General features: G+C 46.4%; 1 protein-coding gene across 4 annotated transcripts in view; it reads left to right on the forward strand.

Moving 5' to 3' along the window:
• The window catches only part of LOC119878447, a 94,361-nt gene extending 72,883 nt beyond the window's left edge, over window positions 1-21,478 (forward strand). For 2 of the 4 annotated variants that reach the window (XR_005386919.1, XM_038589079.1), the window contains one exon: window positions 21,089-21,478. Coding sequence is in view for 1 of the 4 variants with exons in the window: in XM_038589079.1 (XP_038445007.1) it covers window positions 21,089-21,122 (34 nt within the window). In the remaining 3 variants the exon portion in view is untranslated. Of the gene's footprint in view, window positions 1-5,477; window positions 5,610-21,088 lie in introns of those variants that run through there. The other 2 variants (XR_005386922.1, XR_005386923.1) reach the window with 2 other exon arrangements.
• The last annotated feature ends 1,401 nt before the right edge of the window (window positions 21,479-22,879 follow it).

Here is a 22,879-nt window from a genome sequence, read left to right on the forward strand (position 1 = left end):
CAGAGTTACAAAATCTGGATTACAATTCAATGTCAGAAAGCCAATTCAGAAGCACTATTATACACCTACTGGTGGCTCTAGAAAAAAGTATAAAGGACTCAAGAGACTTCATGACTGCAGAATTTAGAGCTAATCAGGCAGAAATTAAAAATCAATTGAATGAGATGCAATCCAAACTAGAAGTCCTAACGACGAGGGTGAACGAGGTGGAAGAACGAGTGAGTGACCTAGAAGACAAGTTGACAGCAAAGAGGGAAACTGAGGAAAAAAGAGACAAACAATTAAAAGACCATGAAGATAGATTAAGGGAAATAAACGACAGCCTGAGGAAGAAAAACCTACGTTTAATTGGGGTTCCCGAGGGCGCCAAAAGGGACAGAGGGCCAGAATATGTATTTGAACAAATTCTAGCTGAAAACTTTCCTAATCTGGGAAGGGAAACAGGCATTCAGATCCAGGAAATAGAGAGATCCCCCCCTAAAATCAATAAAAACCGTTCAACACCTCGACATTTAATTGTGAAGCTTGCAAATTCCAAAGATAAAGAGAAGATCCTTAAAGCAGCAAGAGACAAGAAATCCCTGACTTTTATGGGGAGGAGTATTAGGGTAACAGCAGACCTCTCCACAGAGACCTGGCAGGCCAGAAAGGGCTGGCAGGATATATTCAGGGTCCTAAATGAGAAGAACATGCAACCAAGAATACTTTATCCAGCAAGGCTCTCATTCAAAATGGAAGGAGAGATAAAGAGCTTCCAAGAGAGGCAGCAACTAAAAGAATATGTGACCTCCAAACCAGCTCTGCAAGAAATTTTAAGGGGGCCTCTTAAAATTCCCCTTTAAGAAGAAGTTCAGTGGAACAGTCCACAAAAACAAAGACTGAATAGATATCATGATGACACTAAACTCATATCTCTCAATAGTAACTCTGAATGTGAACGGGCTTAATGACCCCATCAAAAGGCGCAGGGTTTCAGACTGGATAAAAAAGCAGGACCCATCTATTTGCTGTCTACAAGAGACTCATTTTAGACAGAAGGACAACTACAGCCTGAAAATAAAAGGTTGGAGAACCATTTACCATTCGAATGGTCCTCAAAAGAAAGCAGGGGTAGCCATCCTTATATCAGATAAACTAAAATTTACCCCGAAGACTGTAGTGAGAGATGAAGAGGGACACTATATCATACTTAAAGGATCTATTCAACAAGAGGACTTAACAATCCTCAATATATATGCCCCGAATGTGGGAGCTGCCAAATATATAAATCAATTAATAACCAAAGTGAAGAAATACTTAGATAATAATACACTTATACTTGGTGACTTCAATCTAGCTCTTTCTATACTCGATAGGTCTTCTAAGCAAAACATCTCCAAAGAAACGAGAGCTTTAAATGATACACTGGACCAGATGGATTTCACAGATATCTACAGAACTTTACATCCAAACTCAACTGAATACACATTCTTCTCAAGCGCACATGGAACTTTCTCCAGAATAGACCACATATTGGGTCACAAATCGGGTCTGAACCGATACCAAAAGATTGGGATTGTCCCCTGCATATTCTCAGACCATAATGCCTTGAAATTAGAACTAAATCACAACAAGAAGTTTGGAAGGACCTCAAACACATGGAGGTTAAGGACCATCCTCCTAAAAGATAAAAGGGTCAACCAGGAAATTAAGGAAGAATTAAAAAGATTCATGGAAACTAATGAGAATGAAGATACAACCGTTCAAAATCTTTGGGATGCAGCAAAAGCAGTCCTAAGGGGGAAATACATCGCAATACAAGCATCCATTCAAAAACTGGAAAGAACTCAAATACAAAAGCTAACCTTACACATAAAGGAGCTAGAGAAAAAACAGCAAATAGATCCTACACCCAAGAGAAGAAGGGAGCTAATAAAGATTCGAGCAGAACTCAATGAAATCGAGACCAGAAGAACTGTGGAACAGATCAACAGAACCAGGAGTTGGTTCTTTGAAAGAATTAATAAGATAGATAAACCATTAGCCAGCCTTATTAAAAAGAAGAGAGAGAAGACTCAAATTAATAAAATCATGAATGGGAAAGGAGAGATCACTACCAACACCAAGGAAATACAAACGATTTTAAAAACATATTATGAACAGCTATACGCCAATAAATTAGGCAATCTAGAAGAAATGGACGCATTCCTGGAAAGCCACAAACTACCAAAACTGGAACAGGAAGAAATAGAAAACCTGAACAGGCCAATAACCAGGGAGGAAATTGAAGCAGTCATCAAAAACCTCCCAAGACACAAGAGTCCAGGGCCAGATGGCTTCCCAGGAGAATTTTATCAAACGTTTAAAGAAGAAATCATACCTATTCTCCTAAAGCTGTTTGGAAAGATAGAAAGAGATGGAGTACTTCCAAATTCGTTCTATGAAGCCAGCATCACCTTAATTCCAAAACCAGACAAAGACCCCGCCAAAAAGGAGAATTACATACCAATATCCCTGATGAACATGGATGCAAAAATTCTCAACAAGATACTGGCCAATAGGATCCAACAGTACATTAAGAAAATTATTCACCATGACCAAGTAGGATTTATCCCTGGGACACAAGGCTGGTTCAACACCCGTAAAACAATCAATGTGATTCATCATATCAGCAAGAGAAAAACCAAGAACCATATGATCCTCTCATTGGATGCAGAGAAAGCATTTGACAAAATACAGCATCCATTCCTGATCAAAACTCTTCAGAGTGTAGGGATAGAGGGAACATTCCTCGACATCTTAAAAGCCATCTATGAAAAGCCCACAGCAAATATCATTCTCAATGGGGAAGCACTGGGAGCCTTTCCCCTAAGATCAGGAACAAGACAGGGATGTCCACTCTCACCACTGCTATTCAACATAGTACTGGAAGTCCTAGCCTCAGCAATCAGACAATAAAAAGACATTAAAGGCATTCAAATTGGCAAAGAAGAAGTCAAACTCTCCCTCTTCGCCGATGACATGATACTCTACATAGAAAACCCAAAAGTCTCCACCCCAAGATTGCTAGAACTCATACAGCAATTCGGTAGCGTGGCAGGATACAAAATCAATGCCCAGAAGTCAGTGGCATTTCTATACACTAACAATGAGACTGAAGAAAGAGAAATTAAGGAGTCAATCCCATTTACAATTGCACCCAAAAGCATAAGATACCTAGGAATAAACCTAACCAAAGATGTAAAGGATCTATACCCTCAAAACTATAGAACACTTCTGAAAGAAATTGAGGAAGACACAAAGAGATGGAAAAATATTCCATGCTCATGGATTGGCAGAATTAATATTGTGAAAATGTCAATGTTACCCAGGGCAATATACACGTTTAATGCAATCCCTATCAAAATACCATGGACTTTCTTCAGAGAGTTAGAACAAATTATTTTAAGATTTGTGTGGAATCAGAAAAGACCCCGAATAGCCAGGGGAATTTTAAAAAAGAAAACCATATCTGGGGGCATCACAATGCCAGATTTCAGGTTGTACTACAAAGCTGTGGTCATCAAGACAGTGTGGTACTGGCACAAAAACAGACACATAGATCAGTGGAACAGAATAGAGAATCCAGAAGTGGACCCTGAACTTTATGGGCAACTAATATTCGATAAAGGAGGAAAGACTATCCATTGGAAGAAAGACAGTCTCTTCAATAAATGGTGCTGGGAAAATTGGACATCCACCTTCAGAAGAATGAAACTAGACCACTCTCTTTCACCATACACAAAGATAAACTCAAAATGGATGAAAGATCTAAATGTGAGACAAGATTCCATCAAAATCCTAGAGAAGAACACAGGCAACACCCTTTTTGAACTCGGCCATAGTAACTTCTTGCAAGATACATCCACGAAGGCAAAAGAAACAAAAGCAAAAATGAACTATTGGGACTTCATCAAGATAAGAAGCTTTTGCACAGCAAAGGATACAGTCAACAAAACTCAAAGACAACCTACAGAATGGGAGAAGATATTTGCAAATGACATATCAGATAAAGGGCTAGTTTCCAAGATCTATAAAGAACTTATTAAACTCAACACCAAAGAAACAAACAATCCAATCATGAAATGGGCAAAAGACATGAACAGAAATCTCACAGAGGAAGACATAGACATGGCCAACATGCATATGAGAAAATGCTCTGCATCACTTGCCATCAGGGAAATACAAATGAAAACTACAATGAGATACCACCTCACACCAGTGAGAATGGGGAAAATTAACAAGGCAGGAAACAACAAATGTTGGAGAGGATGCGGAGAAAAGGGAACCCTCATACACTGTTGGTGGGAATGTGAACTGGTGCAGCCACTCTGGAAAACTGTGTGGAGGTTCCTCAAACAGTTAAAAATATACCTGCCCTACGACCCAGCAATTGCACTGTTGGGGATTTACCCCAAAGATACAGATGCAATGAAACGCCGGGACACCTGCACCCCGATGTTTCTAGCAGCAATGGCCACGATAGCCAAACTGTGGAAGGAGCCTCGGTGTCCAACGAAAGATGAATGGATAAAGAAGATGTGGTTTATGTATACAATGGAATATTACTCAGCTATTAGAAATGACAAATACCCACCATTTGCTTCAACGTGGATGGAACTGGAGGGTATTATGCTGAGTGAAGTAAGTCAGTCGGAGAAGGACAAACATTATATGTTCTCATTCATTTGGGGAATATAAATAATAGTGAAAGGGAATATAAGGGAAGGGAGAAGAAATGTGTGGGAAATATCAGAAAGGGAGACAGAACGTAAAGACTGCTAACTCTGGGAAACGAACTAGGGGTGGTAGAAGGGGAGGAGGGCGGGGGGTGGGAGTGAATGGGTGACGGGCACTGGGTGTTATTCTGTATGTTAGTAAATTGAACACCAATAAAAAAAATAAAATAAAATAAAAAAAAAATAATAATAAATATATAAGGTACATACATAAAAATTAAAATAAGGCAATTAATAAAAAAGAATCAAAGAAAATAAATGAAAATAAAGCACAAAGAACAAAGGAAGCTAGACCCTACTTTCCAGGCAGCGCTGAAGCTCTGCAGCCTCTGTGGTCCGACAACTTGGTGGCAGTGAATGGTCTGTGCTGGGTCTCGGGATGGGCCATGCCACTGATTCTTAGGTGCACATCTACCTGGGAGATGCAACTGTGGGGTCAGAGGCTGGGTGGGCGTCAGCGCCTCTGGCCTCCAGTGGGCGGCGTTGTGCTGCTCCCTGAGACTCTCCTGATGGGCGGGATGTGGGTGGGGACGCTGAGTATTCTGGCTCTGGGGCTGAGCATACCCCCCACCCCCAACGCCCCTCCTCCCCGCCCCCCCCCCAGTCTGGAAGGGCCTACACAAAAGACCTGCCAACACCCCGGGCCTCCACTGCTTCTCTCAGAACCTTGCTTTTACTCTGCCTGTGTCTGAGCTTCATTGGTTTTGTTTTTTTTCTCAGACTGTTTTGCCCAAGATTGGGAATCCGAGAAACCACCAAGAAGCCGACACCAATGAAAACACACAAGGGTTTATTTACAACCTCGAGCTTGTGTCCAAGTGCACCCGACATAGTGGAGCAGGGACTTGGACCCCGAGGTGGGTTTTAGCTTAGTTTTAAGTGCTGGTCTCGGGACCTCCAGGAGGGCTGGAGCAATTCCTCAAGTTCTGTTTACATTTTGATATGGGGCCTTCTAGGGCATTGAGCTCTGTTCTCATTCTAATAGGGGCTTCCTGCCCTTTGCCTGGACTCAGTTTTTATTCTATTGTGGGGCTTTCTAGGGCATTAAGCTGTAAACAGCAAAGGTTCCACAACTGGAAGGGGAACTCACACTGTCCCTATATGCTGAAGACGTGGTACTAGAAACAGGAAAGTCGAGAGCCTCCATCAAGCCTGTTAGAACTAAGGAGTGAGTTCAGTAAAGTCAGGGGACACAAACTGACCCTACAGAGCAGAATAACCTTGCTGTATCCCAACAATGAGCACTCAGGAAGGAAATGAAGGACGTGACTCCCTTCTCAGGAACATCACAGAGAATAAATAATGAGACAGAAACAAAGGAGCACAAGACTTGTGCACTGAGCCATACCAGGCTCTGGGAGGCCTTCCTGGGCTCGGGGGTGGGAGCCTCATCTTGTGAAAATGTCCGCAGTTCCTGAAGCCACCCTCAGTTTCAATGTCATTCCAATCAAAATCATGGTTGCAGATCTTAGAAATAGGAAAAAAATAACCCATAACATCCATCCGCCCCCCAAAATGATCCCGGACAGCAAATCAGTATTGGAGGAGCAGGCCAGAGAGGGACATGGCACTTTCCTATTTCAAACGATGTCACAGAGACACAGGATATAACAGTGTTGTTCTCGCGCCCCCGGCTGGCTGTCAGTTAAGCATTCGACACCTGACCTCACCTCCCGTCCTGATCTCGGGGTCGTGAGTTCTAGCCGTGTGCTGGGCCATGGATGAGGCGTGGAGCCTACTTAAACAAACCAGACTCAAGGGGGGTGGTCCCGGCATAAGCTGAAGGAGCAGAACAGAGATTCTAGACGGAATTGTGCTCTGATACCACTGATTTTTTTAACTTAATTTAATTTAAACCCAATTAACTAACGGATAGTGTATTATACTTTCAGAGGAAGAATTCAGGGATTCACCAGTTGGAGATAACAGCAGTGCTCGTGACATCACGTGCCCTCCTTCATGCCGGTCCCCTGTGATCCCCTCACCCGTCCCCTACCCTCCAGCGACCCTCAGTTTGTTTCCTATAATTAAGAGTCTGTATTTCCTGCATCTGTTTTCATCTTCTTTGTTTTTCCTTCCCTTCACAGATGTTCATCTGCTTTGCTTCTTTAATTCCACCTATGAATGACACCCCACAGTCATTCTCTTTCCCGACTGACTTATTTCACTTAACATGATTTCTCTAGTTCTATCCACGTCATTGCAAATGGCAAGATTTCCTTCTCTTTGATACCTGAGCACCATTCTTCTCTCTATGACCATCATCTATCTCCCATGCTCTTTATTCATCATCTGCCTGAGGGCACCGAGGATACCTCACACAGTGTGGCTACTGTGGACCTGGCTGTTGTGGACATTGGGGTGCAGGTGCCCCGAGTCTCACTGTATCTGTATCTTCGGAGTCAGCTCCAGGCCCTCCACCTGCTGGTCGCAGGGCGTCTGTATTTGTAACTTCCTGAGGAGCCTCCACGCTGTTTCCAGGGCGGCTGCACCAGCCCGCAGTCCCGCCCACAGTGGAAGGGAGTTGAGTGAATTTTGTAGGACTTGCTAAAGTCTGGTCCACATTTCATTTTGCAGTCTGTGGGCTCCAATTCCTTGTCCTTAAGTATTTCTGGGGAAGCCGGGTGTTCGGCTCCTTTTCATTGAGACGTTTCCAATGCTAACAGGCCACAGCTGGAGCCTGGAAGGAGGCAGGTGCGGCCCCCTGCACCAGCAAGCCGCCTCCTGCACAGCCTCCTGCAGCGCCTAGCATCGCAAAGGGGGCACCCAAGCCCAGGCCTCACCCAGGGTGCATGCATGTGCAGTAGGCCTCGTCTGCCTGCACTAATAGGAGGCAGCCTGTGCTGGGGAAGCCTGATGAAGACATGGGGACGCATCCACCCTGATGAGCCACAGCCTCCTCAGGACGCGCAGGGAGTCTAAAGGGGGATATTGGGCCGTGTTCACGCTGACAGGAGCACCGGTCCTCTCAGGACCCTCGGTGAGGCTTCAGGAAGATGTTGGCCCGCATACACCCTGATAGGAAACCCTGAGCTACCTCAGGACCCGCGAGGAGGCTTCAGGATATTGTGGGCCCGCATCCACGCTGACAGGAGCCCCTGGGCCACCTCAGGACCCGTGGGGAGGGTTCAGGAAGATGTGGCACCGCGTCCACTCTGGCAGAAACTCCCAGGCCACTCAGGATATAAGTTGAGGCTTCTGGAAGCTGGGGGCCGCATTCAGAGTGACAGGAGCCACGGCCTCCTCAGTACCCTCAGTGACATTTTGGTAGTACGTGTGGTCATGTCCACACAAAAGGACGCTGACTTCCTCAGGACCCCTGGTCTAGTCTTTGGGAAATATGGATATGCGTCCATGCGGACAGAAGACCCTAGCCTTGTCAGGGCCTCTGGTGAGGCTTAAGAAAGATGTGGGTGCCGCATGCACCCTGACAGGAACCTCCGGCCTCCTCAGGACACACTGTGAAGTTTTGGGAAGATTTGGAGCCCTGTCAATGCTGACAGGAGCCCCCAGCCTCCTCAGGTCTTATGGTGAGGCTTGAGGAAAATGTGGGGCCACGTCAACACTGACAGGACCCCCGTCCTCCTCAGGACCTGCACTTTGGCTTTGGGAAATATGGGGCTGGGTCTATGCTGACAGGAGCCCACAGCTTCATCAGGACCCACAGTGAGTTTTCTGGGGGATGTGAGGCCATGTCTAGGCTGACAGGAGCCCCTGGCCTCCTGAGGACTTGCTGTGAGGCTTCCAGAGGATGTGAGGCATAGTCCACAGTGACAGGAGACCCGCCGTCCTCTGGACCCACTGACTATGACACAGAAACACGTGGGGCCATGTCCGCACTCACAGGAGCCTGGCTTCCTCAGGAACCCCTGGAGGACTATGGAGGCGCTGTTGGGGGCCACGTCCATATGAGAAGGGACTCCTCTGAACCACAGGGTAAGTGAATGGGTAGAATGAATGGTAGGGTCAGGGGAGGGGAGGCAGTTGGTGGTTAGCCTTAGGTTAGATGTTAGGTGTTAGTGATTATGCTTATGGTTATGGATTAGAGATTAGGGTGAGGGATAAGGGTAAGGGTCAGTGGCTAGGAGTTAGGATGTGGGTTAGGGGTAGGGATAGGATTTAGAGTTAGGTTAGGGTTTAGGCTTTAGGGATTAGGGCACGAGTTTTGGAGTTGGGTTTAGGGTTATGGTTAGAGTTAGTGTTGGGCTTAGGTTTGCAGTTAGAGTTAGGGGTTAGGGTGTGAGTTAGGGTTAGGGGTTAGAGTTAGGGGTTAGAGTTAAGAGTTAGAGTTAAAGTTAGTGCTAGGTTTAGGGTTAGGGCGAGGGTTAGGATTAGGATAGGGGTTAGGGCTAGGGTTAGGGTTAGTGTTTGGATAGGGGTTAAGGTTAGGGTCAGGTCAGGGTCAGGGTACGGTTTTGGAAAAGGGTAAGATATAGGGTTAGGGAGTGGGTTAGGGGTTGGTTTTAGGGTACGGGTTAGGGTACAGTTTGGGGTATGAGATAGGATTAGTATTAGAGGGTTAAGGTTAGGGTACAGGTTAAGGTTAGGAATAGGATTTGAATACCTTATTTTAAGGTTAGGGTTAGAGGTTAGTGTTCGGGTTAGATTTAAGTTAGGGGTCAGGGTGAAGAGTTCATAATAGGATTAAGAGTTAGCGTGAGGGTTGGCAGGAAGGTTCAGTGAATGTGTTTTGGTCTTGGGGTTTGTGTTTGGTTTTCGATTAGTGATGGGTCTTGTTTAAGGGTTAGGTTAACATTATGATTAAGTGTAGGGTTAGGGTTATGTCTGTGTATGGTTAGAGTTTGGGTCTTGGCATGTGCCTTCCACGGGGACTCCTAGTATCTTGTGCAGTTTAGATTTATGCACTCTATTTAGGTTTTGGGTTCAAAGATAGCCTGACTCCACCAAGTCAGTGGCCTCCCCAGAGAATCAAAATCCAGGCTTCTGTTGGGGTCAGAATAGGCATGGCAGGATTCTCCCGAGCTGAGCTAAGGAGGGGATTTGAGGCTCTAAAGACTCTTTATTTGGATTTTCAGTTGCCTTTCTGATTTTATCTCTAGTGCACACATATTTCATCAATACTACCAATTATTATTTTAAAGTTTTACTTGAATTACTGTTTCTAACACAGTATGATATAGTTTCAGGTTTACCACATAGTGATTCAACCCTTGGATAGAACGCCTGGTACTGGTCACAGGTGCCCTCCACTATCCCCATCCCCTGATTCCCCATCCCCCCCACATATCTCTGGTATTTATTAGTTTATTCTCTGTGGTTAAGAGTGTGTTTTTTTTTGTTTGCTTCTGTCATCCCCCCTTCTGCCCCTTTGCCAGTTTGTTTGGTTTCTTAAAATTCACATGTGAATGCAATTGTATGGTATTTGGTATCTGTCTTTCTCTGACTGACTGAGTTCATTTAGCATAAGTCCTTTCCACTTCTCCTACGTCATTGTAAATGGCTTCATTTCATCCCTTCTGATGACCCAGTGATGTCGCAGTGGGTATATTTACCACATCGTCTCTGCCCATTCATCAGTCGATGGACATCTGGGCTGTATCCACAGTTTGGCTCTTGTTGATAATGCTGCTACAAACACTGGGCTGCGTGTCCCTCTTTGAAACTACTAAACGACTTTTGTATCCTCGGGGTAAATACCTAGCTCTGCAATTTTGGAATCGTAGGGTAGCTCTATTTTTAACATCTTTTATAAATTTTTTATGATAGTCACAGAGAGAGAGGCAGAGACACAGGCAGAGGGAGAAGTAGGCTCCATGCACTGTGAGTCCGACATGGGATTCCATGCCGGGTCTCCAGGATTGCGACATGGGCCAAAGGCAGGTGCCAAACCACTGCACCACCCAGGGATCCCCTTTTTTTAACTTCTCAAGGACCCTCCAAAGTGTTTTCCACATTGGCTGCACCTGTTCATATTGTGATGTATTTCCCCCTTAGGACTGCTTTTCCTGCATCCCAAAGATTTTGAACGGTTGTATGTTCCTTCTCATTAGTTTCCATGAATCTTTTTAATCCTTCCTTAATTTCCTGGTTGACCCTTTCGTCTTTATCAGGATGATCCTTCATCTCCACGTGTTTGAGCTCCTTCCAAACATCTTGTTGTGATTTAGTTCTAATTTCTTTTTTTCATTATTTTATTATTTTTTTTAATTTATGATAGTCACACAGTGAGAGAGAAAGAGAGGCAGAGACACGGGCAGAGGGAGAAGCAGGCTTCTAGCACCGGAAGCCTGACGTGGGATTCAATCCCGGGTCTCTAGATTCACGCCCTGGGCCAAAGGCAGGCGCCAAACTGCTGCGCCACTCAGGGATACCTTAGTTCTACTTTCAAGGCATTATGGTCTGAGTATATGCAGGGGACAATCCCAATCTTTTGGTATCGGTTCAGACCCGATTTGTGCCCCAGTATGTGGTCGATTCTGGAGAAAGTTCCATGTGCACTTGAGAAGAATGTGTATTCAGTTGAGTTTGGATGTAAAGTTCTGTAGATTTCTGTGAAATCCATCTGGTCCAGTGTATCATTTAAAGCTCTCGTTTCATTGGATATGTTGTGCTTAGAAGACCTATCGAGGGTAGAAAGAACTAGATTGAAGTCACCAAGTATAAGTGTATTATTATCTAAGTATTTCTTCACTTTGGTTATTAATTGTTTTAAATATTTGGCAGCTCTCACATATGGGGCAATATATTGAGGATTGTTAAGTCCTCTTGTTGGATAGATCCTTTAAGTATGATTTACTGTCCCTCTTCATCTCTCACTACAGTCTTCGGGGTAAATTTTAGTTTATCTGATATAAGGATGGCTACCCCTGCTTTCTTTTGAGGACCATTTGAATGGTAAATGGTTCTCCAAACATTTATTTTCAGGCTGTAGGTGTCCTTCTGTCTAAAATGAGTCTCTTGTAGACAGCAAATAGATGGGTCCTGCTTTTTTATCCAGTCTGAAACCCTGCGCCTTTTGATGGGGTCATTAAGCCCGTTCACATTCAGAGTTACTATCAACAGATATGAGTTTAGTGTCATCATGATATCTATTCAGCCCTTGTTTTTGTGGATTGTTCCACTGAACTTCTTCTTAAAGGGGAATTTTAAGAGTCCCCCTTAAAATTTCTTGCAGAGCTGGTTTGGAGGTCACATATTCTTTCAGTTCCTGCCTGTCTTGGAAGCTCTTTATCTCTCCTTCCATTTTGAATGAGATCCTTGTTGGATAAAGTATTCTTGGTTGCATGTTCTTCTCATTTAGGATCCTGAATATATCCTGCCAGCCCTTTCTTGCCTGCCAGGTCGCTGTGGAGAGGTCTTCTGTTACCCTAATGCTCCTCCCCATAAAGGTCAGGGATTTCTTGTCTCTTGCTGCTTTAAGGATCTTTTCTTTATCTTTGGAATTTGCAAACTTCACTATTAAATGTGGAGGTGTTGGACGGTTTTTATTTATTTTAGAGGGGATCTCTCTATTTCCTGGATCTTAATGCCTGTTTCCCTTCCCAGATTAGGAAAGTTTTCAGGTAGGATTTGTTCAAATACATATTCTGGACCTCTGTCCATTTCGACGCCCTCTGGAACCCCAATTAAACGTAGGGTTTTCTTCCTCAGGCTGTCGTTTATTTCCCTTAATCTGTCTTTCTGGTCTTTTAATTGTCTGTCTCTTTTTTCCTCAGTTTCCCTCTTTGCCATCAACTTGTCTTCTATGTCACTCACTTGTTCTTCCACCTCGTTAACCCTTGTCGTTAGGACTTCTAGTTTGGATTGCATCTCATTCAATTGATTTTTACTTTCTGCCTGATTGGATCTAAATTCTGCAGTCATGAGTCTATTGAGTCCTTTATGCTTTTTTCTAGAGCCACCAGTAGCTGTATAATAGTGCTTCTGAATTGGCTTTCTGACATTGAATTGTAATCCACATTTTGTAACTCTGTGGGAGAGAGGACTGTTTCTGATTCTTTCTTTTGAGGTGAGGTTTTCCTTCTAGTCATTTTGCTCAGTGCACAGTGGTCAAAAACAAGTTGTATTGGGAAAAGGAGAAAAATAGAGGAGAGAAAGAAGGAAAGAAAAGAGAAAGAGAAAAAAGAAGAAGAAGGAAAAAAGAGAATAAAAAGAGAAAGAAAAAGAAAGAAAGGGGGAAAAGGTTGGGGGAAGCAATCAGAAATGAAAAAAAAAACATGGGGGAGTATCTTCTTATTCTGTATACTTTAAGTCCCTTGAATTCCCCTGGAACTTGTCCGTCTAGCTGGTCTTCTGGGGGAGGGGCTTGTTATGCTGATTTTCAGGTGTTAGCCCTTTGGGGAGCTGATCTGCCCCCTGCCTGTTGCAGGGCTCAGTGGGGGTTGTTAACCCCGTGAGGCCCCAGGAGGAACAATCCCAGTGGCAGAGGCCAGCTCTGGAAACCTGGATTCAGCCCCCCCAGTTACTCCGGAGCAGTCCGTCTGACGGTCCAGGAGGCTCCGGGGCAGGGCCTCTGATCTGCTCAGCTCTGGGCAGGAGGGTCCTTGCGGTCCTGGGCCCCCCGGCCTCTGCCTGTCTCGGGCGAGGCCAGATCCTGGGCTGTGTACCGGAGTCCTGTCCTCCGGGGCCTGGACTGTTGGATTCGAGCTCCCAGCCGTGCAGCCGCCTCTCCACCAAACCGCCTCCCCAGCCCCACTGAGCTGCTCCTGGAGCCTCACCGCCCCCTCTGCCTGGAGCCTTTTCCTCTGCCCTAGGCGCCGCCGCCAAGCCCCTCCCAGGTTCGTGCAGCCCCTTCAGCACAGAGCCACCGCCCGAGCCCCTTGGAGCTGCTCCAGGGTCAATGCATGTGCCGTGTACCCCTTAGTGAGCTCAGTGGACTCTCTTGGGAATGCAGGTGTCTGTTAGTGTCCCAGGGAGCCCGAGGGCATCCCCGCCCTCCAAGGTCCTGTGCTGACTCCCTGCGGGCCCAATTCCACCCTGGAAGGTTGGTTCAGCTCCTGCTTCTCTGGGACAGAGCTCTCCTGACTGGGGGGCACTCGCTGTGGCCATAGCCTGGCTCTTCGCAGGACCCCTCCCCTTGGATGCCCTTTGTTTCTTTATTTCTTTTCCCCCATCTTCCTACCTTGATAGATGCGCGAACTTTTCATACTGTAGCATTCGATCTGGTCTCTTTTTAAATCTCAGGCCGAATTCGTAGATTTTCAGGATGATTTGAAGGTTGCTTAGGTAATTTGGTGGGTACAGGTGACTTGGGGACCCTACTCTTCCGCCATCTTGCCCCTCCTCCTGTATGTTGCCTTTTAGCTTTGGTTGTTTCCTTCACTTTGCAGAAGCTTTTCAATTTGATGAAGTCCCAATAGTATTTTTGCTTTTGTTTCCCTCACCTCAGAGGCATATCTAGAAAGAGGATCCAATGGCCAATGTCATAGATGTTGCTGCCTATCTTTTCTTCTTTGTATGGTTTCAGGTCTCACATTTAGGTCTTTCATCCATTTTGAATTTATTTTTTATATATATCGTATAAGAAAGTGGTCCAGTTTCATTCTTCTGCATGTGGCTGCCTGGTTTTCCCAACACCATTTGTTCTTATCCTGCGGTCAGGGTTAGGGTTTGTTGAAGAGACTGTCTTTGTGCCTTTGGATATTCCTTCCTGCCTTGTTGTCGATTAATGGATCATAGAGTTACAGGTTTGTATCTTGTTTCGGATTTCCATTCTGTTCTATTGATCTAAGCATCTACGGTCGGGAGATCCTTGAATGCTGATTCAAATTCTTTGCTGGTTATCTGTTCAAGTTTCTTATTTCTTCCTTTTTCATTTTTCCTATGTCATATATTTCCAGGAATTGATCTATTTCTTCCAGGTTCTTGGTTGCTGGCATATAATTTTTCATAATGTTCTCTTATAATCGTTTGTATTTCTCTAGTGTTGGTTGTTATTTCTCTTTTCCTTTGTGATTTTATTTGGGACCATTCTCTTTTTTATCTTTGTTCTTTTTTAAAGATTTTATCTATGTATTCATGAGAGACACAAGGAGGCAGAGGTATAGGCAGAGGGAAAATGAGGCTCCATGCAGGGAGCCTGATGTGGGACGTGATCCCCCAGGACCCTGGGATCATGACCTGAGCCAAAGCAGATGCTCAACCACTGAGGCACCCAGGTGCCTTGCTGATTCAATTCCTTTGCTTTTATATGTCTGTTCACATTTTCTATTTCCTCCTATTTAGGTTTCCTCGTTTGACATTTCTAGGGATTTGTCCATTTCTTCCAGGTCTCCCAGTTTGTTAGCGTATAATCTTTCATGGTGTTCTCTTATAGTTGTCTTATTTTTCTGGTGTTGATTGTGATCTCTCTTCTCTCATTTGTGATTTTATTTATTTAGGTCTTTTCTCTTTTCTTGTTGATAAGGCTGGCTAGGGCTTGATTCAATTTATTAATTATTTTGAAGAACCATCTCTTTGTTTCGTTATTCCATTCTACTGCTTCGTTGATTCTGTATTGTTTATTTCTGCTCTCATCTCTATTTTTCCCCTCTTCTATAAGCTTTAGGCTTTGTTTTCTATTCCTTTTCCAGGTCCTTAAGGTGTAGGGTTAGGCTGTGTATTGGAGACTTCTTGTTTCTTGAGGTAGGCCTGTATTGATATGTACTTCCCTCTTAGGACTGCCTTTGCTGCATCCAAGAGGCTTGGAGAAACATATTTTCATTTTCGTTTGTTTTAAATTTCCTCTTTAATTTCCTGGTTGCTCCATTCTCTAGTAGGATGATCATAAACTCAACGTATTTTTGGTCTGTCCAAATTTTTTCTTACTGTCGACTTCGAGTTTCATAGCGTCGTGGTCCGACAATGTACAGGGTGTTATATCAACCTTCTTGTACCTGTTGTACCTGTTTAGGGCTGATTTGTGGCCCATGATATGATCTGTTCTGGAGAATGTCCCATGTGCACTTGAAAGGAATGTGTACTCTGCTTTAGGTTGAAATGTTCAGACTATATCTGTTGAGTCCCTGTGGTCCAGTGTGTCAAGGCTATTGTTCCCTTGTTGATTTTCTGTATAGATGATCGGTCCATTGCCATAAGTGGGTGTGAAAATCCGCTGTCATTGTATTATTATCAGTGAGTTCCTGTAAGTTTGTTGTTAATTGGTTTCTATATTTAGGTACCCCCATGTTGGCAGCATAAATATTTAGTTGTTTCATCTTGATAGTCTTTTTAATTATGAAATAATGCCCTTCTTCATCTCTTCTTACAGTATTTGTTCTTTCTTTTTTGAAATGTAAATATTTTATTTATTTATTCATGAGAGACACAGAGAGCAGCAGAGGCAGAAACATAGGCAGAAGGAGAGGCAGGCTCCACACAGGGAGGCCGATGTGGGACTCGGTCCTGGGATCCCAGGATCACACCCTGCGCCGAAGGCACATGCTCAACCACTGACCCACCAGGTGTCCCCCAGGGTTTGGTTTCAAATCTAGTTAGTCTGATATAAGTATGGGTCCTCCAGCTTTCGTATGGTATCCATTACCGTGATAGATGGTTTTCCATCCCCTGACTTTCAATCTCCCGGTGTCTATAGGTCTAACGTGAGCATCTTGTTGGCAGCATACAGATGGATCTTGTTTTTTTAATAACGATTTTATTTATGAGGGAGTGAGAGAGAGAGAGAGGCAGAAAATTAGGCAGAGAGAAAAGCATGCTCCCCACCAGGAGCCCAATATGGGACTGGATCCCAGACTCCAGGATCACAGACTGAGTCCAAGGCAGAGGCTCAAACCCTGAGCCACCCAGGCATCCCGGATCCTGTTTTTTAAGCTACTCTGATACCCTATATCTTTTGATTGGAGCAATTTTTCTATCAGCATTCAGAGTGATTATTGAAAAATATGAACTTATTGCCTTTGTGTTACCGGTAGAGTTGGTGTTTCTGGTGACGTTCTCTGGTCCTTTCTAGTCTTTGTTGCTTTTGGTCTCTTTTTTTCCCCCACTAGAAGAATCCCTCTTAAAATTCCTTACTGGACTGGTTTAGTGGTCATGAACTCCTTTATACTTTGTCTGTCTGGGAAATCTTTATCTCTCCTTCTTTCCTGAATGACACCCTTGCTGAAGAAAGAATTCATATGAATTGGACACCTGTAAAAAGAAATTTAAAAACATAAAATAAATTTTTGCTATTTTCATTGAGGAAAATGGCATTTAGGAGGAAAACCAGAAGCTGAAAGGGAGGAGGACAGATTTCACCCTCCGTAGCCTTCACAGGGACCTGGTGTCCTTTCCAAGGAGGGCCCCCCCCCTCCGTAGGATGCTTCCTTCCCCTCTGCACCTCTTGTTGGAACCCACCAGGCACATCTCCGTACCTCTGACACCTCTGCAGTCGTGGTTTATACCATCTTCCATGTATCCTTTTGGGGACCACAGCATCGTGTATGGAATCATCCGGCTACTTTTTGACAACATTGGGGGGATTCTGACTTTTGTTGGTTTTGGGGTGTGTGTGTGTCTATCACATGCAGCTATCATGTGCAGCTATCGGATCCTCTGGCTGGGTCACCCAAATGCCGAAATGGTTGGCACAACATCATTTCTGGTGCTGGATCTGGGCAGCTAGCTGGGGTCTCCTGGCCGACCCTGTGCTCGCTGGTGCAATGACTTTCAGCTGGAGGGTCAGCTGAGCTGGAAATTCCGGCTCAACCACATTCTCATGACCTGCAGTGGGTCCCGCCAGGCGCCTGGGTGCTTCTATTCTCCCCGATGCCTCGCCAGCAGGGAGCCAGACCTTCGGGCCACTCTGGGGGGAGCTCCTGAGGAGCCGGTTGCCCATGGCGGGAGCCCTGGGGCTGCCTGTGTGTGGGAGTCGGGGTGGGGATGGGGCTGGGGTTCTTCAGTCTGCTGTGCTGCCTGGCCTTCAGGCCGAGACCCATGCTCACCCAGCCCCTACTCACTAGGGTGAGGAGGATGCCCTCCATATGCTGGTGTGAGTTATCCAGCACCACAAGGTGTGCAGGCTGAGTCCACCTGGTGCGGGTGGCCCAGGTGCATGAGCTGCAAGTGTGGGACCCAGGAAATTTAACAAAAATCTCCTACCCCTGGGCACACAGAGCAGGACTGATTCCATTTTGTGCTACACCCGCCACTTCCCCTATGACCCTGACATGACCTGATTGTTGCTTAAGGCGCTGCCCCACCCTAGTCAGGCTGCTCAACACACGCTAATCAGAAATCAGCTCATAACAATGTAACCCCGCTTTGTGCCCGCCAAATCTGTGCGCCGATTCTGACCAAAGTAATAGGCCAGCTCAAGTGGATACTATAGGGTAAGGTGTAATTCAATCGGCCACCTGCGTGTGAACTGACATGACAGTGCAACTTTCTGCGTATCCCATGGGCCACTGGCCCCTATAAAGCTGCTACGCCTTTTAGTCTCGGGGTCCAAGTCCCTGCTCTGCTGTGTCGGGTGCACCTGGACACAAGCTCCAGCTTGTAAAGAAATCCTTGGGAGTTTGCAATGGTGTTGGCTCCTCAGTGGTTTCTCAGATTCACAATGTTGGGCACAACACAAGGGCCTACTGTCCTGACATCCCTTCTAGGGCCATGCTGACCGCCCTGCAGGCCCTCTCTGCCCCAGGCACACAGTCAAGGGAATGCAGTGAGGGGAGGAAGTGCCCCACACCCAGCCAGCCACAGCCTCCTGGACAGAGGGAGCACAGACCTCCGGGTCGCTTTGCACAGACCCTGGTGACCTGAGGCTTCCTGGCTGTCACTCTGTCCCAGGCCCTCCTGGCCCGCGGGGCGCAGCCTGAGTCCCAGTAAAGTCTGTTGCGTCTTGACCCCGGCATCTGGTCCAGTGGAAGGCACGTTGGGATGTCAGCTGGGTGTTGCTGGCGGCGCCCCTGCAGGGGCTGGTGGGGCCTAGGTGGTACCCCGTCCTCCTCTCTGGGGGTCTCTCCATGCCCCGTGAACAGTGTTCTGGGAGACACAGAAACGGGCTGGCTGTGCATTTTCGCACCACAACACTTTATTGACTTTCTACAGCAAACGGGCTCAGAGCTGAGGGTGCACGCCTTCCCCTGGGGAGGGAGACCTTTCTGTCCTTTAGGGGAGGGCAAGAATGACATGGGTTGGGGGGCGGGTGCTGGAGTCCCCCACCTGGGAGCATGTGTGGACTCTGGGTGGGGGCGTGTGTCCTGAGGTTTCAGTCTGAGAGATGGTTCTGAGGACAGCAGAGCTGACATGGACCTGCAGCTCATGGGCTTCTGCGCTGGGTCCCAACAGGGCAGCTGGAACCCGGCCTCGGGCTCCCTGGCGCCCCAGCACCTGGAGGAGTCTGCCTCCTGGTGTGGGTGTGGGTGGGGCCCACCATCCTACCCCAGGGTCCAGGAGTCAACATTCAGCTGTGAGAGGGCTCGCTCAGCCCAGGGCCAGAATCCAGGGCTGGCCAGGGCCATGTGGGCTGGATCCCATTAGTCTTTGTGTTGGGCCTGGGGCGGAGGCTCAAATCACCCCAACCCTCACAGAGCCCAGGGCCAGGCCAGCCCAGATCCCCATGGGTTAGGGGCTGGTGTCCTGTGCAGGGTGTGTACGCTAAATGAGGGACAGTGGGCGGAGGCAGGGCACAGTGGGTCCTCTGCACCACTCACCTGTACTCACCCTGTTGGGGGTTCCCTGTCTTCCCTCCTCCCTGTAACCCCTGGGTATTCTATGGGACACCCAGGCTTCTGATGGGAGCAGGGTATCCAGAGAAACCCGGGGAGGCTGAGCATGTCCCACAGGGGGCACCTGCACCGGGTCCTTGCTGAGGGCCGATGGTGTGGTGGTGGATGGTGTGGGGGCAAGGTTATGATGGTGGTGGAGTGTGGGGGATGGTGTAGGGGTGATGGTGTTGGGGTATAGTGTGAGTGGGGATTGTGTGGGGCTGTGTGGGTTTGAGGGGGATGGTGTAGGTGGGATGCCAATGGGGATGATGATGTAGGGGGATGGTGTGGGAGTGGGGAATGAGGGGGATGTCGTGGGGGGCCTGCGGACACAGGGCATCTCCTTCCTCTAAGATGCACAAGGAGACGTCTACAGTTAAAGGCGACTAGTCTGGGGTTTGCAGTGACACCTGCCCCTGCCCTGGCTGGACCAGCAGCATTATCTGGGGATCATTATACTATGTATGTTTTCAAATTGCAAATTGTCTCAAATTAAATGCATAGAATTTAGAATAATATAAAGCATCGAGAGTGGGTGTCACTCTGACCCGTCTGACCCTCATGGGATCGATGTTTGTCCTGCTCCAGCAGCGGCCATGCAGCCTGGCCACCAGGTCCGGTTCCTCCCCCCACGTCCCCCACCCCATCCCCTGCTTCTCAGGGGGCCGTCCCTCTCCCCTTTGGTGTTCAGCTCCCATGGCAACACCTGAAGGCCCCATCCTACTGGCTTCCTCATCCCCGAGGCATCGGGAGTGTGGGCACGGGAGTCATCCCCAGCATCCTACCATGGAGCAGTGTGTTTTTGGCTTCTATTGCTCCCCCGGCCTCAGAAGCCCCATTTTCCCTACCCAGAAGGACCCGGGCCTCCCTCAGGGCCCCGAATCCCCCTGGCCCAGCAGCCTCACCCTGACCCCCTAGCCATCCCAAAATATGGTGTGGCTGCCGAACGTCCTGTTGACGTCCAAGTCTACCTGCGTGATGTCCCTGGAGGAGACCAGGGCCTCCTCCTTCATTTCCTGTGGGAAAACTGGGGAGGAGGAGCAGGCGTCAGGGAAACAGACCCCGACTTCTCACGAGCTGCCGTGCTGGGCAGGGAGCCCTGGGGCCACCATGGGAGTGTGTACTGCCGAAACCTCCTTCCTTCCTCTGGGAGGCCGGGCATGGCGGGAGTGCCCACCAGTGCCCGTGACACCTGTGTGAGGGCCTGTGCCCAGCTGTTGTGGGCGGGGAGGTGACTGAGTGTCAGCCTGGGTGGGAGGGGATAGGGGTTCAGCCCAGGTGGGAGGGGACATGGGGGTGTTGTGCCCAAGATTGTGAATCTGAGAAACCACTATGGAGCTGACACTGATGCAAACACACAAGGGTTGATTTCCAAACTCGAGTTTGCGTCCAAGTTCACCCGACACAGAGGAGCAGGGACTTGGACCTCGTGGTGGGTTTTTGCTTAGTTTTTAGGACTTGTCTCAGGGACCTCCAGAAGGGCTGGAGTAATTCCTCAAGTTCTGTTTACATTTTGATATGGGGCCTTCAAGGACATTGACCTCTGTTCTCATTCTAATAGGCGCTTCCAGCCCTTGGGGTGGGCTCAGTTCTTATTCTATTGTGGGGCTTTCTAGGACATTAAGCTGCAAACTTTTGTTTTTTTCCTGTAACTGAAGTAATGTAAATTTTACCTCTTCTTCACAGGGGCCTGGGATGGATGGACCTGTTCGAACCCTGAACTTAAAGAGGAAAGTCCTTCATTTTCTTGGCCTCCTTGCGTCCCCTCCCATCCTATCTAGCTCTTTCCCCCTTCCCTGGAGCTCCTGAGAGAGCAATTGCAAATGACCTCAGCTTGGCAGGGTCTGTTGGGGGACAGGCCCAGGGATTTGGGATCAGGGAGACCTGGGGTGCGGGCATACTGGCTGTGCATCGTGATTTGATGCTGCAGACTCATTCCCTAAGGCTATCTTGACAACTGACTTTGTACATAGAAAAGCTCTCCTTTATCTTTAAAAGATGAAGAGCCAGTCAAAGCCTTTTTTCTCTGCCCATCTGATTGCTCAGATTCCAATGTGAGACGTATTTCCTGTTAATAAGGATAATTTACTATCCGTAGTACTCTGGTTAAAATATTCTGACACAAGTAATTCAGAGGGATGAGGGTTTCTCATCTCTTTCTTCACAGCTCAGTCACTCATCAGGAAATGCATCTTTATGGATTTGGAAAGAACTGAGAGACATTATTACCAATGGTCCTATTATTATGTGAAGGATCCTTCTCTGAGATTCTTCCCCTGTTTCAACTGACACTGAAACACTTTGAACTCTTTGGAAGACAAATGTCAAGGAAATAAATGTTATGCATTGCTAATTTTAAATGCACTTGCAATATGGTGTCTATTATACTAGAAGTATTTTTATCTGATTTTTGCTATTTATTATCTGTTCCTGCTTTTCAGGTTGAGGAGGCATTATACGTGTTCATAAGTGTTTTTCTTTCCTTCTGATATAAAATTCTTACTTTGTTTCCATCAAAGGAACTCTTTAAGAATAAGGCAAATTTAATTCAACGATTCTTAAAATGTCTTCACACTTGGAGCCTGATTCATTTAAGTCAATTTTCAAAATAAATCTTATTTATTAGGAAAAAAACAAAGATTTATAGGGAAATTGAGAAGATAGTACAGAGCATTTGCATGCACTTGCACTCAGTTTCTCCAATGATTGATATCTTATATCAATACGGTACAAATATTAGCTAATGAATCAATATTAAAATATTCGCATTAACCAAAGACGATACTTTATTCAGATTTCCTTAGTTTTTGCTAAGTTACCACCCCTCATATGACATTCCATTTGTCCTCCTGTTTTCTTAGGCTCCTCTGGATTGTGACAGTCTTTCAGCCTTTCCTTGTTGTTGTTGCACTGGAACACTTTGAGAAGTAGAGTATTTTTAAAAAAAAAAAAAATTAAAAAAAAAAAAAAAAAAAAAAAGGGATCCCTGGGTGGCGCAGTGGTTTAGCGCCTGCCTTTGGCCCGGGGCGCGATCCTGGAGACCCGGGATCGAGTCCCACATCGGGCTCCCGGTGCATGGAGCCTGCTTCTCCCTCTGCCTGTGTCTCTGCCTTTCTCTCTCTCTCTCTCTGTGACTATCATAAAAAAATAAAAATTAAAAAAAAAAAAAAGATTCAAGTCTCACATTTAGGTCTTTCATCCATTTTGAATTTATTTTTTATATATATGGTGTAAGAAAGTGGTTTCATTCTTCTGCATTTGGCTGCCTGGTTTTCCCAATACCATTTGTTCTTATCCTGGGGTCAGGGTTAGGGTTTGTTGAAGAGACTGTCTTTGTGCTTTGGATATTCCTTCCTGCCTTGTTGTCGATTAATGGATCATAGAATTACAGGTTTGTATCTTGTTTCGGATTTCCATTCTGTTCTATTGATCTAAGCATCTCCTGTTGGGAGATCCTTGATTACTGATTCAATTTCT

This window comes from Canis lupus, unplaced genomic scaffold (genome assembly GCF_011100685.1).
Source record: "Canis lupus familiaris isolate Mischka breed German Shepherd unplaced genomic scaffold, alternate assembly UU_Cfam_GSD_1.0 chrUn_S1632H1823, whole genome shotgun sequence".
Classification (NCBI taxonomy): Eukaryota; Metazoa; Chordata; class Mammalia; order Carnivora; family Canidae; genus Canis; species Canis lupus.